Consider the following 15,814-nt stretch of genomic DNA (forward strand, 5'->3'; position numbering starts at 1 on the left):
TCTGGATGGGTTTCTCCTTTTCTTTCCAGGAAAGCATTGACAAGATACCAGATGCTTTTCAGACACATGTTCTATTGCAAACATGTGGAAAGACAGTTGTGCAATGTTTGGATCAGCAATAAGACGGCCAAGCAATTCTCCCTGCATTCAGCTAAGTGGTACGGCCTTTTTTTCTGCTGGATCAGATGTGAAGTTTTGGTTTTCCTGCTTGCTAGTTAGATATGTCGTGACACGGATCAGATCATTTTGACATGAAAAAGGTCCTTACAAATTTCCTACAGGCTGAGAGAGATCAGGTTTCAGTAGGAACTGTATGCTCAGTGATCTTTGTGCTGCTCGACTCATTCCTCTTTGTTGGCATGAAGTTTTGAAAACGAAGATACGGTCTTTAGGGTTAGCTCAGTTAACACTAACAGAGCAGAGGACATCTGTGCACATACTGTCTTGGTCACTACTTTAGCATCAGCGAGATTAGTAAGGACCTCAGTAGTTTACAAGCAACATCCTTGTCTTCTGGCCAGACCACTGGCCAGGACTCCGTGACCTTCACACGGCTTGGCTGCTGTTTGGGGTTTTGGTGTGATACAAATTGAATAAGGTAAAATAGGTGGGGTTTTTCCCAGGAAATAATTCTATCTTGTTCCATCTGTGAGGGTAGATTTTCATCTTTGGATCTGCACTCCAGGTGCTGGAAGTGCCTGTTTGGAGAGTGAGGCAGACCCCAGCATTGTGATGTAGTACCTTCTGCCTTGCCAATGGCACCTTCTTGGGACAGGTAACCTCGGCTGCCTTGGTGACTGTAGCTCTGGTTCTCCTGTAATTGTAGAGGTGTTAGCAGAAGACACCTGCGAGGGTCTCTGGTCCAACCTCCAGCTCACAGGATGACTGATCAGCAGGGGACAGGGCAGCCGTGGTTGAAAACCCCTAGGGTGGGTATCCCCCACCTATCCAGTGACCTGTCCTGGTTTGCTGAAGTCAGTTTGCCATCACAAAGTCTGCATAAATTGACATTGAAAGAACCTCTATATAATCCCGGCATTCTATTTTTAAGGTGAAATTGCATTAAATACCCTAAGTGATTTCATTAAATATTTGGATCCCCTGAACATACTGATGCCAGGCATCAAATGTTTTTAAGTGTTCATTTAACAAGTAAGGCTGGAAAGAAACATGAACCATTTATCTTGTTAAATTTCGTCCTGCTAATGAATGCATGTCTCCCTAGATAGTTACACTAGTAAAATTGCTTTAATATTTAATATTAAAATTTTAGTTGAATATAAGCAAATATTCAAAGTAATTCTCCAGTCTACATCAGGTTCAAAACTCTGACACTAGTAATTGAGGGAAAGCCACTTGAATATGTGGAAAATAATCACAGATGGTTTGCATTAACTTTATAATCCCTCTCACACTGCAGCAGTGAATTTGCTAGGACAGAAATGTTTAGCTCTGCTTGACTGTGCAAGCCTGGTGATAGTTCTCCATGGCATTTGCTAGCTCTAAGTTGTGTGGGTGTGATTTCTCCCCTAGGTTTGCTGGCGCTTTCACACTGCGGCAGCGGATGCTGAATTTTGTACAGAATATCCAGTATTACATGATGTTTGAAGTGATGGAGCCAACATGGCACATTCTTGAGAAGAACCTGAAGTTGGTGAGTGTGTGTGCTTGAGAGAAGTTGGAACACAAGTCTTAAGTTAACAAATTTAATGTAGGGAAAAAATGTCTAATTTCAGTTACTCTAGGTGACTTAAATGTTTTCCTGGAGGCACTTAAGGTGTCTGGGAACTGTCATTCTTATCACACTGCAAAGAGTGCTGCTGTTCTACATCACCTTTCTGCTTTGTTGGTCATATATCCCTTTCCTCTGCTGCATCCTCCTCTCTATGCCCAGCTCATACGCTGCACCCTGTTATGTAAAGGTGGGGTTCTGCTGAGCATCGCTTTACACAGAAGAAAGAAAACTGGAAAAGGAAGAAGGATGCAGAGTGCAAAGATCACAAACAGATCCAGACATCCTCAGCTGATTCCTTGGCTGACTTACAGTGCTCTTAAAAGCCAAGTCTGTGCTTTCTCTTCTGTGAAGCTGCCAAGGACTGGCACGTTAGGACAATCTGTTATAAAACAGGGCTGTCCTTATTCAGGTGGCTCTTCTACATGTGTATTCCTATTGTAGGTGGGCAAGGCTGGAGAACTTTTTCACTCTGGTGGTATCTGGGAGAGGCTAAGCTCTCTTCTCACTGGTTTTTATGCCTGATCTGGGCAAAGCATGCCTGGCATAATTTTGGTTCCTTTCACAGAGATGTAATATTCTGAGCTGTGGGATTTTCCAGGTGTATTACAAAATATTTCTGGTTCACTAATCCAAGTCAGTGACTTCTCCAGAAGTTGACTCTTCGCTCTAGCAAAAACTGCAAGAATCAGTTTTTATCTCCTGATGGGCATGTGAGATGCCTTTATTATCTCACATAGGAACACATTCTCAGCTAATGTCACAGAATCCCAGACTGGTTGGGGTTGGAAGGGACCTCCGGAGACCATCTAGTCCAACCCCCCTGCTAAAGCAGGATCACCCAGAGCAGGTCGCACAGGATCGTGTCCAGGCAGGTTTGGAATCTCTCCAGAGAAGGAACTCCACAACCTCTCTGGGCAGCCTGTCCCAGTGCTTGGTCACCCTCAGAGGGAAGAAGTTTTTCCTCATATTGAGATGGAACTTCCTGTGTTCCAGTTTGTGCAGCATAACCTTTGTGACGGCTGTAGTCATTTTCCTTATCCCAAGGGACACCACATTCCTCATGGTCCTTCTCAGCTTCCTTTACGTGGTGCTGCTGTGTTGGGGCTGATGTTAGAGTGCCCCAGCTACTGTGAGGGAACAGGAAGCAGATGTACATCACCTTATTATTCTTCCCTCTGGAAGTCATCCTGTGATCAGATGCTTCTGGGTTGCATCTCTTCTTCCTATTACACCATGAAAAACATTTATCTGATGTACCAAAGAGCCCAACACTCCTGCAATCTGCATTAAGCCACAGCAGCTCTCTTGGCAGCTCTCTGATGAGCCTTGTGTATCTTCAACATCAACTGACCCTGTCTTAGTTTCTGCTGTGTATTGGGAAGTTGTTTTGGGGTCAGCTAACCAACATTTTTTGATGCCCTGTCATCCTTTTTCCTGGAGAATTCACAGGATGTATCAGGTCTGGGATTGTGAGCATCTCTGCATATTCTTGGCGAGGCCTTCTGAACAAGAGAAGGTTATACGTCAAGCTCCTGGATGATCTGAGAGAAGTGTACTTGCTTCTTAATTTTGTTGTAAGTTTAGGTTTGCAAAATATAATACTCAGTTTACTTTACTTGAATTGAGGCACTTGAACAAGTTATCCTGCCCTGGGTTCTTCCATGCTGATTTCAGGTAGTGCTTGCTTTCAGTCTCTGCTGATTCCAGATGTCCTAGAAGGGACTGTTACATGCAGTAGGCACGTGATCTGTATTGACAGCATCCCCTGTTCAGAAGAGATGATCTCCTGACTCCAGAGTTTTTCCAAAGACTTTCTGTCTGAAGATCCCTCTATGATTTGGGTCTCAGCCATTGAGTTTCTCTGCTCCTTCAGAGATACGGTGGTATTGAAGCATTTTTATTTCAGTTCCCAAAAGGAATTTGTCAGTTTGTACTGTTTCTCGGAGGAGCCCATTCCCAAGAAATGTCCCAAGACCAAACGTTTTTGCTAGCCTAAGTGGACATAATTTTTCCCTGTGGAAAACATCTGTGGAACATCTGTGGAACATCTGTGAGCCTCTTTAGCCTGCCAGAGATGTTGAGATAGCAGGTATAGTGTCTTTGCTGGCACTGGGGAAGGGTGTTTCCATGGCTGTATGACAAGAAGGACACCTGTCCATGACTTCACCATACGCTGCTTCATTTCTGAAAGCTTGAGGGCTGCTGCAGCATTTTGTAGAGCATTTCTACCATTGCTCTGTACATGAAGGGCTTCTCCGAGTAACAGTGCAGAAGTAACGACTCAAAGCTGCCCATGATGTGAGTATGTACATGAGTCATCGCTTGAAACTCAGAAAGTTTTTTGGCAAGTTAGCAAAGTCTTTGAAACATAATCCAAATGTATGTTCGCCTCCCATCCTCATCAGTGTCCTTCAAGGCTTTTAAATCTCTGGAAAATGGAGCATGCCCTCTGCCAGTGCTGCGGCAAGAGAAGTCTGGCTGTAGGCAGCGTTGTGATATGGGCACCTGTGGGTCGAACATCTCAGCACTGCCAGCTAAAGAAGCTCTTTCAGCAACCATTTCGTTATGCAGTCCTTTAAAAGAGCTGCTCACCAGGGATGGCATATTCCCAAATAAAAGCGTCATTTATTTCCAAACAGAGGATGCAGAACTGGCTCTTTAACCTCTGCAGCTTACAGACTGGGCTAGTTTTTTTCCTTTTGTTTGCATTTTAGGGGGGAAAAGGATGACCCTCACTGATCTCATGTAGTGCCTTATGCTGGTTTTTTGTTTGTCAGACTTCTCTCTTGGGCATTTCCACTTGAAGTTAAGGCGCTTTCTTCCTAAAAATAAAACTAGTATCTTCATCTTCGTAGCATCATTGTCTTCATTAACACAACTAGGATCTTCATGGCATCAGAGCGCGATATTTATCCCTGTTCTGTACTAGTTGTTGAAAAGGTTATGGGGTGGTTGGGTTTATTTTTTTTTGGCATTGATCCTGATGAAGCAGTGTGGATACCTTGGCAATTTTAGTCCTATGGCTCTTTCCTAAGCTTGACTTGTGTTCTCAGCTTCAGCACATCCCATAATTGTATAGAGTGAGGGGGGGGGGTAATCTATCATTAAAAACTCAAGACTGAAACAGCCCATTGAAGTAGCAGAGCTGGACAAAAATCTTACAGAATCCTTGCAACACTTCATGTCCCAGTTACTTACTGTGCTCCTAAAATATAGACTTAGAGAATTGTTTAAGTTGGAAAAGACCTTTAAGATCATCGAGTCCAACCGTCAACCCAAAACTGCCAAGCCCACCACTAAACCATGTCCCCAAGCACCACATCTACATGGCTTTTAAATACCTCCAGGGATGGGGACTCCACCACTTCCCTGGGCAGCCTGTTTAGTGCTTGACAACCCTTTGGGTGAAGAAATTTCTCCTAATATCCAATCTAAACCTCCCCTGGCACAACTTGAGACCACTTCCTTTCACCCTATCGCTCGTTACTTGGGAGAAGACACCGACCCCCACCTGGCTACCACCTCCTTTCAGGTAGTTGCAGAGAGCGATCAGGTCTCCCCTCAGCCTCCTCTTCTCCAGGCTAAACAGCCCCAGGTCCCTCAGCCGCTCCGCATCAGACTTGTGCTCCAGACCCTTCACCAGCTTCGTTGCCGCCCTTCTCTGGACACGCTCCAGCAGCTCAATGTCCTTCTTGGACTGAGGGGCCCAAAAGCGAACCCAGCACTCGAGGTGCGGCCTCACCAGAGCCGAGTACAGGGGGACAATCACATCCCTACTCCTGCTGGCCACACCATTCCTGATGCAAGCCACCTGGCCACACTGCTGGCTCACCTTCAGCCGGCTGTCGACCAACACCCCCAGGTCCTTTTCTGCCAGGCAGCTTTCTGAATAACCTGTACGTTTTAAGCCTCATGGACTTCCTGACTCTTAAGGTTGTTTGATTTATTTTTCTCTTTTCCATTTATTGTAGCTGACTTTACTGAGATTGTGAAGGTGGGAGTGGGCATGACAAGCAGATTTAAAAGCAAAGGAAGTGCATGTTCATAAAGCAGATAATTCCATCCTGAGCCTCCTTTCCAGTGGAGAGTTTGGATCATTGAAGAAACCATAATTGGGTTGAGAAGGTGATGTGATAAATCAGAGGTAAAAAGCCTATGAAGGGCTGTTGAATGCAGTAATGCAAATACAGCCTTCATCTCAGGATGTTTCTCAAAGCTGGAAGGTACATGAGAAGTATCTCAACATGCCCTAGAGCATGTCTGAGAGGTCACTGTCAGAGGCAGGATGCTGGGTTAGAACTTTGGTCCAGTGCAGCACAGCAGTCCTGGTTTGTTTTTTCATTACTGTACTATCCTGTAACAGGCATCTAATATTGACGATGTTCTGAGCCATCACACAAGCTTCCTGGATAACTGCTTGAAGGACTGCATGCTAACCAACCCAGAGCTGCTGAAGATCTTCTCCAAGCTGATGTCTGTCTGTGTCATGTTCACAAACTGCATGCAGGTATGTGCAGCCTCCCCTGTGCCACTGCCAGCTGCTTTGGGTGCCAACCAGCTATGACAGCCCTTTTTCACAACTCAACCCCTCTTGTCCTCGATGCGTGCGGAAGAGCCTCTGTTCCTCCCGCCAGCAGGCTTTAGAGCTTGACAGCTCAAACCCACATCCTTTCTCCCAAATGGTTTCTGTGGCTTCTTCCACCACAAAATTCTCTATGCTCTTCTTTTTTGGTGTTGGGATCAGGTTCATATGAACCGAATTACCTTGCTTCAGCCAGTCCTGCAGCAGAATTTGAGGTGTAAGTTGTAGGGCTCTGTAGTTTTTAGCATGCTCTTTTGAGGATTAGGTGAGGACTGGTGATTGGACCCATGGAGACTGATCTCTAGCCAGCATCTCAGGGGAGCCCATAGCTTTAAAAAAAACACACCTTCCTTTGGGTTTAGGGACCTTTGTGTATTAACGTTGTAAATTTAATCTCAGAGTTAGCTTTCATGGGAGTCAGTTAGCTGCAGGGCTAGCAGAACTGAGTCAGCCTCGTGCTTTGCCATAATTGAAAAAATAGGATCTAACCATTTCCCTAACCTTCTGCCCTCCCAAGAGGTTCACCCAGAGCATGAAGCTGGATAACGAGATGGACCGGCTCACCTTAGAGCATGGCACAATGCTGGGCCCGCCAACAGAGGAGGAGCGTGCTGAAGAGACTGCGAAGAAGAAGCTGACTAGTAAGGTGGGACACGGGATGGACAGCTGAGTCCTTTCTGCTGTGAATGCTGTCTGGGATTGCAGTCTGGTCAGAGCGGCTGTCCTACCTCTTGCAGATAGACCTTCCTAGTTTCCAGAGCACCTCTGGCCCCAAAAGCAGAATCTTTGCAGAATTGTGGGCATTTCTGAGGGCAGTGTGGAACGCTGATGGTGGTCTCAAGGTCTGCTTTGAAGAACTTGTCTCCCACAGCGGTCCCTGCACTTGTTTCTAGGTTCTTAGCTCTATTATCAGCTGTGCAGTGGGTACCCCCATACAGGCTTCCTGCAACTCAAGAACTTTCTTGTTTCCAGAACTAGCATTTGGTGACAGATGAGCCAATAAGCTGCTGGGTGTGACTGTTTCCAGCCCATCCCTTTCGTATCTGGAGTATTTGTCTTATCCATATTTCTCTGTTGAGATGCACATGTACTGAGTGATTTGTTTGGCATGCTCTGTGGTTAGCAGACTGTCTCCTGTCCCACTGAAAGCCCCTCTCTGGCACACAGCCGGTAGGGTCCATCACACTGCAAGGCAATCAGAGTGCTCCAGAGGTTACAACCTGTCTTAGGCAACACTCACTTTCTGCTTATTGGCTTTTCCTCCTGCTTGAAAATAAATAACAGCAGCATATATTTGAGGATAACTCTAGTGGGATCTACTCTGGGTTCTCCAAGGTAGGCATGACAAGGTTTTTAACTATGAAGGACCTTGCAACTGTTCTGAAGGATTTAGTTTAGTGGCTGAGCAACCGTTAAGTTTTATGGCAGTATTTTTGAGCAGGTTGGGAAATAGGGAAGGAATAATTGCATCTCTTTGGCAAGTGTGAATCAGCAAACACATGGGGCCACTGTTGCTTTGTCTTGATAGCTTTTAGCAGAGCATGCTGACAACCTCCACCTGACATCTGGCTTCGAAGCAACGATCAACAAGTTTGATAGCAATTTCTCAACACATCTGCTCGACCTGTTGGACAAACTGAGCGTTTACAGCACCAATGACTGTGAGCACAGCATGCTCAACATCATCTACAGGTGAGCCAGTAGTTTTTTCTCTGTAACTTCCCCTCCCGTGGTTTCCAAATTCAGCTCAGGAAGAATAATTGCTGTTTATAACTGTGCATGTCTGCCCCATCAATGAAAACACTGAAATCACAAGAAATATTGCTTTGCATTTCAACCCAAGGCTTTAAAAAAACCCAATCACATTCCTTTGAATTACGTACGATTTGTCTATTGATGTTGTAAATGTAATGGAAGTGTTAGTTTTCCTGGGGATTGTCTCCCTGTGTAGACAGCGAGTAAGCTGGTTCCTGAATACAGCGTCAGTATTCCAAGATGAGAAAACTATGCAAGGGATTGTTCATAAGTGGCTATTTTGTTTTAAGTTCAGATCTTGTATGTATTTAAATAACCATCCCTTAATATGTTTTCATTGTGGCCTCATCCGTACTTACTAGCTTCTTAGGAAGTCAAAATTCCCCCAGTAATACCTTAAAGTCAAGTACACAAGATACACTGCAGGAAGAGAGAGACAGATAAGGAGATCTGGGTTTTGCTGCTCGGTTTATAACCTCTGTGTTTCTTTTTCAATAAAATGAGTTGCACAGGTCTTCTTTGGAAAGATTAACATTTGGTTTTGCTGTAAGAGTCATACATATTAGCATTGCTGGTCTTTTTAACCAGGTTATAGATTGGTGTAGCATGGGGGGACCTACCCTGGTACTTCTAGCTTTGAAGAACCACTGATAATGCCCTAGGAGCATTATCCCCAGCTGAGCACGTGCTGTGCAAGCAGAATGCTGCCTCACTCTGATCCTGCTACCACTTCTTTAGGAGCAAAACAGAAATAACTGCAACTGTGAAGTTTGCTGCTGGGAGCAGATTTTAGTGTTTGTGGCTGGAATATGTTTTTCAAGAGTTAAGCGCACATGAAGCCTAGCAGCCTGCAGATTGCAAACGTTCAGCTGAGGCATGCATACAACCACAGAATAAGAAGGCAAGCGAGGTTCAGGAGCTGACATCTCTTAATTCAAAGAGTCACCTTGGCGGAAGTCACATGTAAGAGCTGCTGGTCGCCAGCTGCCTCACACCTGGCAAAGACTGTAACACTTCAAAAATGCTGCTTGCGGACCGTTGGGCACATCCAAAAAACAATTCATTTTTACAGTGACTTACTTCTTCCAGTGAAGAGGCAGGATATGTATTGCATGTAGACATAATTAAAAGAGGCTAGGATTTTCGTGAATATAAAATATTTCAACACCAACACTTTTTTAAGCGTTTGCTCTATGTCTGTAAGCCCAATAGACACACTTTCACTGTTATGGCGCATGTGAGCCTAGAACACTTGAGGCTTACCTTAATTGTCGTTGCTGTCGGCTAGGGCACGGAAAACAAAGCCATCCTAAATATCCGTTAGTTTCTTCATACTGTCTGTAAGCTGGCGTGTAGCCTTATTTTCATGTGTAAGCAATTGTAAACAGCTCTTACAAGACTAGCCAGAAGTTAAGGTCATTTTAAAATGTTGATTGTTTCCTTTCATCTTTTTCTGAGGAAAGCCCTTGGTTTACCAAGGAGTACTCACTAATTTTAAGAATGTTTTTCATCTAAAGTTGCAATGCTTTTTAATGGTAGAGATGCTAGAATCAGTTGTTGGTGATATGTAATTTTGTTCATAAACGTGCCTGATAGCTGGTTAATGACATACATTTTCTTTCTTCCCTTGGTGCTGTAGGGATTCGTGCCCCAACCCCTTTGATATTTAGTACAGAACAGTAGATCCTTACTGAGTTCTTTTTAACCTCATGTGACTAAAGAGTACTTTGAGCTGTCTCCTAACTGTGCTTTGTCCTCTGTTTTGTTTTAAGTGTAGTCTTATTGCTCCTCTGCTTCGTTTGGTCTTTATGAACTGTACTTTTCGTTGGTCAATTCTCATCCTTTAACTTAATCTTCAGGAAAACCATAAGGATGTTAACCTGCAACCGTTAAGTTCTGTTTGCTGCCCTTCTGTACCAGATGTCTTTTATGGCTGGCTGATAACCCTTACACCCTGAAAACAGAGAGAGAAAAAGTTTCTGGAATGTTTTTTTTGAAGCAGGTTCTTGTCTCCTCCTCATGTTGTGTCTCTTGAAGCTTTCATTGTCCTTTTCTAACAGCATCTGACAGGGCTGTCCAGGATTCCTGGTACCAACCTTTGCAAACACTGTTTTGTGAAGTATTCCAGCAGGAGACTGGGCTTCCAGTTGTCCTTTACTTCTGAGAACTTCTTGACCATACATTACACAGCCCCTGGCCTCCTGCTGCTCTATCTGAGATGTGGTCACACAGCTGAGACCAAGGTTGAACCTGTCATCCCTGTTACCAGGGGTCCTTCCAGGAGCGGAGTCTAGCCCACCAGCTCCCTTAGCACTGTAGAGCATTACGTGTCTTGCCTTCCTTGTAGGATTGTGTTCTTCATGTGAGGAGGGCAGGGATACTCATAGGCATCTGAAAGGAAATGCAGTGCCACAGAACTGCTTGCTGCTCTGACCTCTCCTGCTTCCATTCCCTCTCAGGGTAGGAGCTAATCTTCCTGCCACCAGAACTGCCCTCGTTGGTTGATACTCAGTCCCTGAAATGGGAAGGTAGGTGAGGACCCCTTCTCCACAGTCCTAACATCTCTGATTCACTCCATCTCTAAAGTGACCAGAGTCTGAGGTCTCCTCATCTTGGAAATTCTTCCAAGACTTTTTTTGTGGCTGTGAGTGGAGGCCCCAACTGTACAAGTGATGGCTGTTCCTTTCAGGACTAACCAGGACAGCTAAGCCTCTGCAAAACCTTTTAGAAAATGATGGTGCAGCATACCAAGGCCTTCTGGACATTTTATATCAACCTTGATCTGCCTGGGCATCACTATTTACCATCATTGGACTGTTGTAGATTGCAGGCAGGATCCACCTGTAGAAAAATTGTCAGGCCAAAGGGATTAAGCTCTTACACTCCCCTTGCTGCCATCACTCCTAGGTGTCACAGGAGCATACAGAGTCAGGCTAGATTCAGGGATCGAGACCAGAAGCAGTTGAGTCATCCAGGCTCATCTACTCCTCCTCAGTGCTCCAGCCCTGCCTCTTTCTTTATCAAGCGCTTCCATTTTTATCATTACCAGTACAAGTTCTAACAGACGGGCTTTTTTATGATGCTTCATCCAGGAGATCTTAATGGCAACTAACTCCATGATCCAGCCTTGGACATCATTGCAGGTGGCACAGGGCATGGCCAACTGTGGTGGGCCGGCCCTGGCTAGAGGCCAGGTGCCCCCCAAAGCCGCTCTCTCACCCCCCTCCTCAGCTGGGCAGGGGAGAGAAAATAGAACGAGAGGCTCGTGGGTCCAGATAAGGACAGGGACAGAGCGTTCACTAAGTACCGTCACGGGCAAAACAGACTCAACTTAGAGAAAATTAATCTCATTTCTTACCAAGAAAACAGAGTGGAGCAAGGAGAAAGAAACCCAAATCTTAAAACCCCTCTCCCCACCCCTCCCTTCTCCCCAGGCCCAACTTCACCCCCCATTTCTCTCCCTCCTCCCCCAGCGGCACAGGGGGACGGGGAATGGGGCTTGTGGTCAGTTCATCACACGCTGTCTCTGCCGCTCCTTCCTCCTCAGGGGGAGGACTCCTCACACTCTGCCCCTGCTCCAGCCTGGGGGCCCTCCCACGGCAGACAGTCCTCCACCAACTTCTCCAGCGTGAGTCCTTCCCACGGGCTGCAGTTCTTCATGACCTTCTCCAGCGTGGGTCCCTCCCACGGGGTGCAGACCTTCAGGAGCAGACTGCTCCAGCACAGGCTTCCCACGAGGTCACAGCCTCCTCTGGGTGCATCCACCTGCTCCAGAGTGGGGTTCCCCATGGGCTGCAGGGGGAATCCCTGCTCCCCATCATCCTCCACGGGCTGCAGGGGGAATCTCTGCTCCACCATCATCCTCCGTGGGCTGAAGGGGGGACAGCCTGCCTCACCATGATCTTTACCACGGGCTGCAGGGGGATCTCTGCTCCAGCGCCTGGAGCACCTCCTGCCCCTCCTTCTGCACTGACCTGGGTGTCTGCAGAGTTTCTCACATCTTCTCACTCCTCCCTCTGGCTGCAAAAGCTCCTGCTCCATTTTTTTCCTTCTTAAACCTTATCCCAGAGGTGCTACCACTGTCACTGGTGTCCTCGGCCTTGGCCAGTGGTGGGTCCCTCTTGGAGCCAGCTTGCATTGGCTCTGTCGGACACAGGGGAAGCTTCTAGCAGCTTCTCGCAGAAGCCACCCCTGTCGCCCCCCTCGGTACCAAACCCTTGCCATGTAAACCTAAAACACCAACACAGTGTTGAAGACCAAGTTGCCTGCTCTTTTAACAGAAGATCATCATGACCCCACCATCCTTGAGTCTTGTAAAGAACATATGGAGATAGTCCCATTGGTGGGATCACCCAGCTCAGTCCAAGGCTGGAGCTGGTTCTCAGCTTAGTGAAGAAGTCAACAATGTCGAATCCTTGACCAGTCTTTACACCGTGCAACAGCAGAAGTCCTGTGGCTTTCCATCACACTTTATCACGTGTGATGCCAGACATTGATGTAGGGCCTTTTCTGGCAGTAGCTCAGGTGGTGTCCTCCTTCCAGCACTGTTCCTACACTTAGCATCAGAGGCTTACCTCTTTTATCATTGCCTCCCCACCCTGATGTCAACTTTATGCATCTACCAGGGTGGTGGGACAAGCTGATGCTGCACTGTGGGGACTGGCTATGTATCCTGTTCGATTGTGGGTCCATGGTGCCATGGCCAGGAGCTGTCCTCCACCAATGCCTTTGTGTTTCACAGTCCACACATGACTGTTAGCTGTGGCAGGAGGTGACTCCTGAGCTGTGGAAGCTCTGAAGCCAGTTCTTTCTTCCAATACAGATAGATTGGTTTTTACAACACGAACTTCCTGCTTCAGCAGAAAGGAGAAGTATGGTGATTCAGGCGGGTTGTGAGGAAACAAAATGCTTCTGTTAGCAGTTTGCGTTGGGAGTGGTGACTGAAGCTGCAACCAGTGGTTCAGAAGAGGGTCTGAGTCCTTTGCCCCCTGGTATTTCTACGCCTCAGTTCTGTTGAAGGGCTGCAGAGGAAATACTGCGTCATTCTGCCATCAGGACTGTCATCACTGTCAAGTCCTCCAGTTTGGACTGTCTGGGACCACATGAGCCTTCACCAAGATGTTGGATGTAGCTGGACCTTTACTGACCAAGCAGATGTCCCCATTTCCTTAACTGCAATGCTGTGTGTTAACAGGCCACACAACAGGACAGGTCTTTCCTTTTCTACAGGCTGCTCAGTAACGTTCTAAAGAGCGGAAGTCCCATGACGAATGCCCAGACATGACATTTAGCTCTCATTCAGTCTGTAGAGATTATTGGATCGAGTCCTGGACTCTATGGCAACAGGAACCCAAGAACCAGAGCGGAGACGGTTGCCATCCGAAATCACATATTTGACAGGGAGATGGAAGAGTTTATAAGACATACCTGCCTTTCTTATAAATTATAACCTTTTTATATGACTGCTTTTCAAGGGTGGTAGTCAACATGTAAGACAGATAACAAAATATCCCTTTTATTCATAACTCTGGTACTGTGTTTTTATTTATTTGATCCTGGTTAATATTTATTCAGTTTACAGTACTAAGTAACTGAGGCACAACCATCGTATTTGTAGCACCAAATGGAAGACGACAGAGATCCAGAGGGTTTCCTTCAAAGCGGGGAAGCTCACACGTAACTCACAGACCTTCAGTGTGCTGAAGTCCTGCTCGGGTGCCTTGGCTCCAGCCATAGCAGTGCTGACAATGGGTTGGCAACCACAGATCTCCAGAGTCACTCCATCACATCCCAGTAGTGAAAAGGAGAAGAATTACAGCATAGAGGACTTTGTCAGAAGGATTACTTAATTACAAATACTTAGAAATCTTACGCAGCAAGTGCTGTTAGCATTCGTCAGATATCCTTCCTTTACCGTTTTGGAGGAAACGGCAATGACTGAGCTTAGAGTAAGACCGGTGGGACGTCTGAAGTGATGCAAACCCCAGTGAATAAAAGTTCCAGGCGCAAAACAAGAAACTGAAGTGTAAGCAGAGTTTGAAGAAGCACCATGCAAATTCTTAAGAGATAAGTTATCCCATCATTTAACCCTGAAAACGTAGCCAAAAGGGAAGCAGATCAAAATCTGCAATTCAAGAAGTTTGGAGTAAAGCAACTTTAGAAATGGAACAGATCCTCAAAGCAAGGATGTAAATAATTCCTGCTCTGATATTTGATCAAAGTTTGGTAAATATGCCCGCCTCAGTGTCAGGTTTCCTTTGTGCAACACTTAGAGGATGAGAGATCTGTAAGCTTTGCAACCAGGAGAGAGCAACAGATAAATTCCATCTGTCGAGGCTCTGTTTTCCACAGTCACCAAAAAATGTCAAGGAACAATTTGTTGCCGTTTGTGTAAGGTTGTTAAGCAACATGAAACTCAAATATTGTGCCCATTCATTTAGTATTGGAGCAACTTAATTTGAGAATTGAAGAGGATAAGCCTGTAAATCACACAAAAGTTATATGGACTGCTGCTCGGTGTTCCCAGGGCACGCGTTTTTAAGAGCTGTGTGTATCTTAGTTGGCTTAGTAGTGCAGCGACCTGCCTAAGGAAGGTCACAGCAGGCGTGGAGCCGGGTGGTTTTGTGGCATCGTTTTGGATTATAGAGGAGGCAGGATTATATGTGTAATACATTCCTGCGCTCAGCAGGGTGGCTGCTCGAGCGGTCTGTGCTGGCCCGCAGGCCCTCTTGCTGCACATCAAGCATCCTCCGCTTCTTCCCGCGGCGAGGCTTGCTTTGCTTTGCTTTGCTTCACACCCCTCATTTCAACCAACTCTGTCCTAAAATTCATCTGACCCTGTAAAAGAGCTCATGTATTTTTGGATCCCCTCGCTGCTTTTCAGCGCCTTGACAAGCGCATCCACTGCGGCGCTTGCAGCGCCGAGCTCTTGGCAGCCCTCGGCAGCGTGTTCGGCTCGCTGCGTGCCGCTCTTGGGCGGCGTTGAGCCAGCGGGCTGCCAGAACTTCTGGCTTTTTTTTGTCTCTCAGGTTGGACTTCAATGGCTTCTACACAGAGCGCTTGGAGCACATGTCTGCTGAGCGCAGCCAGAAGGCATCTCCCCTGCTTCCTCACCTGGCTGGCCATGCCCAGTGAAGCCCTCCTTCAACCACCGCCTCTCCTGCACCAGCAGCGAGCTGGACACTCGCTCGTTTCGATCCTCCGCATTCACGGTGCGAGCTGGAAGCGAACCGTAAGGGTTGTCCCAGAGAGATGGGGGACCATTCAATCTCCTGAAATGTACAGAATGGATTTTCTTTTCAGAGAGGCTTTTGTTAAGTCTTTTTTTTTTTTTTTTTAACTACATTGTAAAGTGATGTATTTGTGTGTTGTAAAATAAATTACAAAAAAAAAAATCAGGGTTATTTTGTCTGTTAACAGAACTTAGAGTGCAAATTAGTCTCTTAAGTGACTAAATTTTGGTCAGCTCACAGAGATTTGGCTCATCTGCCATGCGGCCCTGTTTTGGGGGGAGAGCCCAGTTGGGAGGTTGCTGGAATGAAGTTGATGAGCTGCTCTAACCGACGCGATGGGGTTCATAGCTGATGAGCAGCTACATGGTGCTTGTATCATATTGTCCGAGTCCTCAGCAGAGGACTTCCAGAGTATCTTGCCAGAGTTGTGCAGCCATAAAAATTGCTTGAGCCAGCTTGGGAGCGGGTGTGGTAGAGGGTGGAAGAGAAGAAAAGTGTCTCCTGGGAACA

General features: G+C 46.3%; 1 protein-coding gene across 8 annotated transcripts in view; it reads left to right on the forward strand.

Annotated features, from left to right (window-relative positions):
- The window catches only part of TUBGCP2 (tubulin gamma complex associated protein 2), a 37,040-nt gene extending 21,574 nt beyond the window's left edge, over positions 1–15,466 (forward strand). For 3 of the 8 annotated variants that reach the window (XM_054831909.1, XM_054831911.1, XM_054831910.1), the window contains exons 13-18: positions 30–158; positions 1,534–1,654; positions 6,099–6,242; positions 6,835–6,963; positions 7,846–8,009; positions 15,101–15,466. In XM_054831909.1, coding sequence (XP_054687884.1) covers positions 30–158; positions 1,534–1,654; positions 6,099–6,242; positions 6,835–6,963; positions 7,846–8,009; positions 15,101–15,206 — 793 coding nt within the window. In that variant the 3' untranslated portion in view covers positions 15,207–15,466. The other 5 variants (XM_054831908.1, XM_054831906.1, XM_054831907.1 and 2 more) reach the window with 3 other exon arrangements.
- The last annotated feature ends 348 nt before the right edge of the window (positions 15,467–15,814 follow it).

The sequence above is a fragment of the Grus americana genome, chromosome 7 (genome assembly GCF_028858705.1).
Source record: "Grus americana isolate bGruAme1 chromosome 7, bGruAme1.mat, whole genome shotgun sequence".
Lineage (NCBI taxonomy): Eukaryota > Metazoa > Chordata > Aves > Gruiformes > Gruidae > Grus > Grus americana.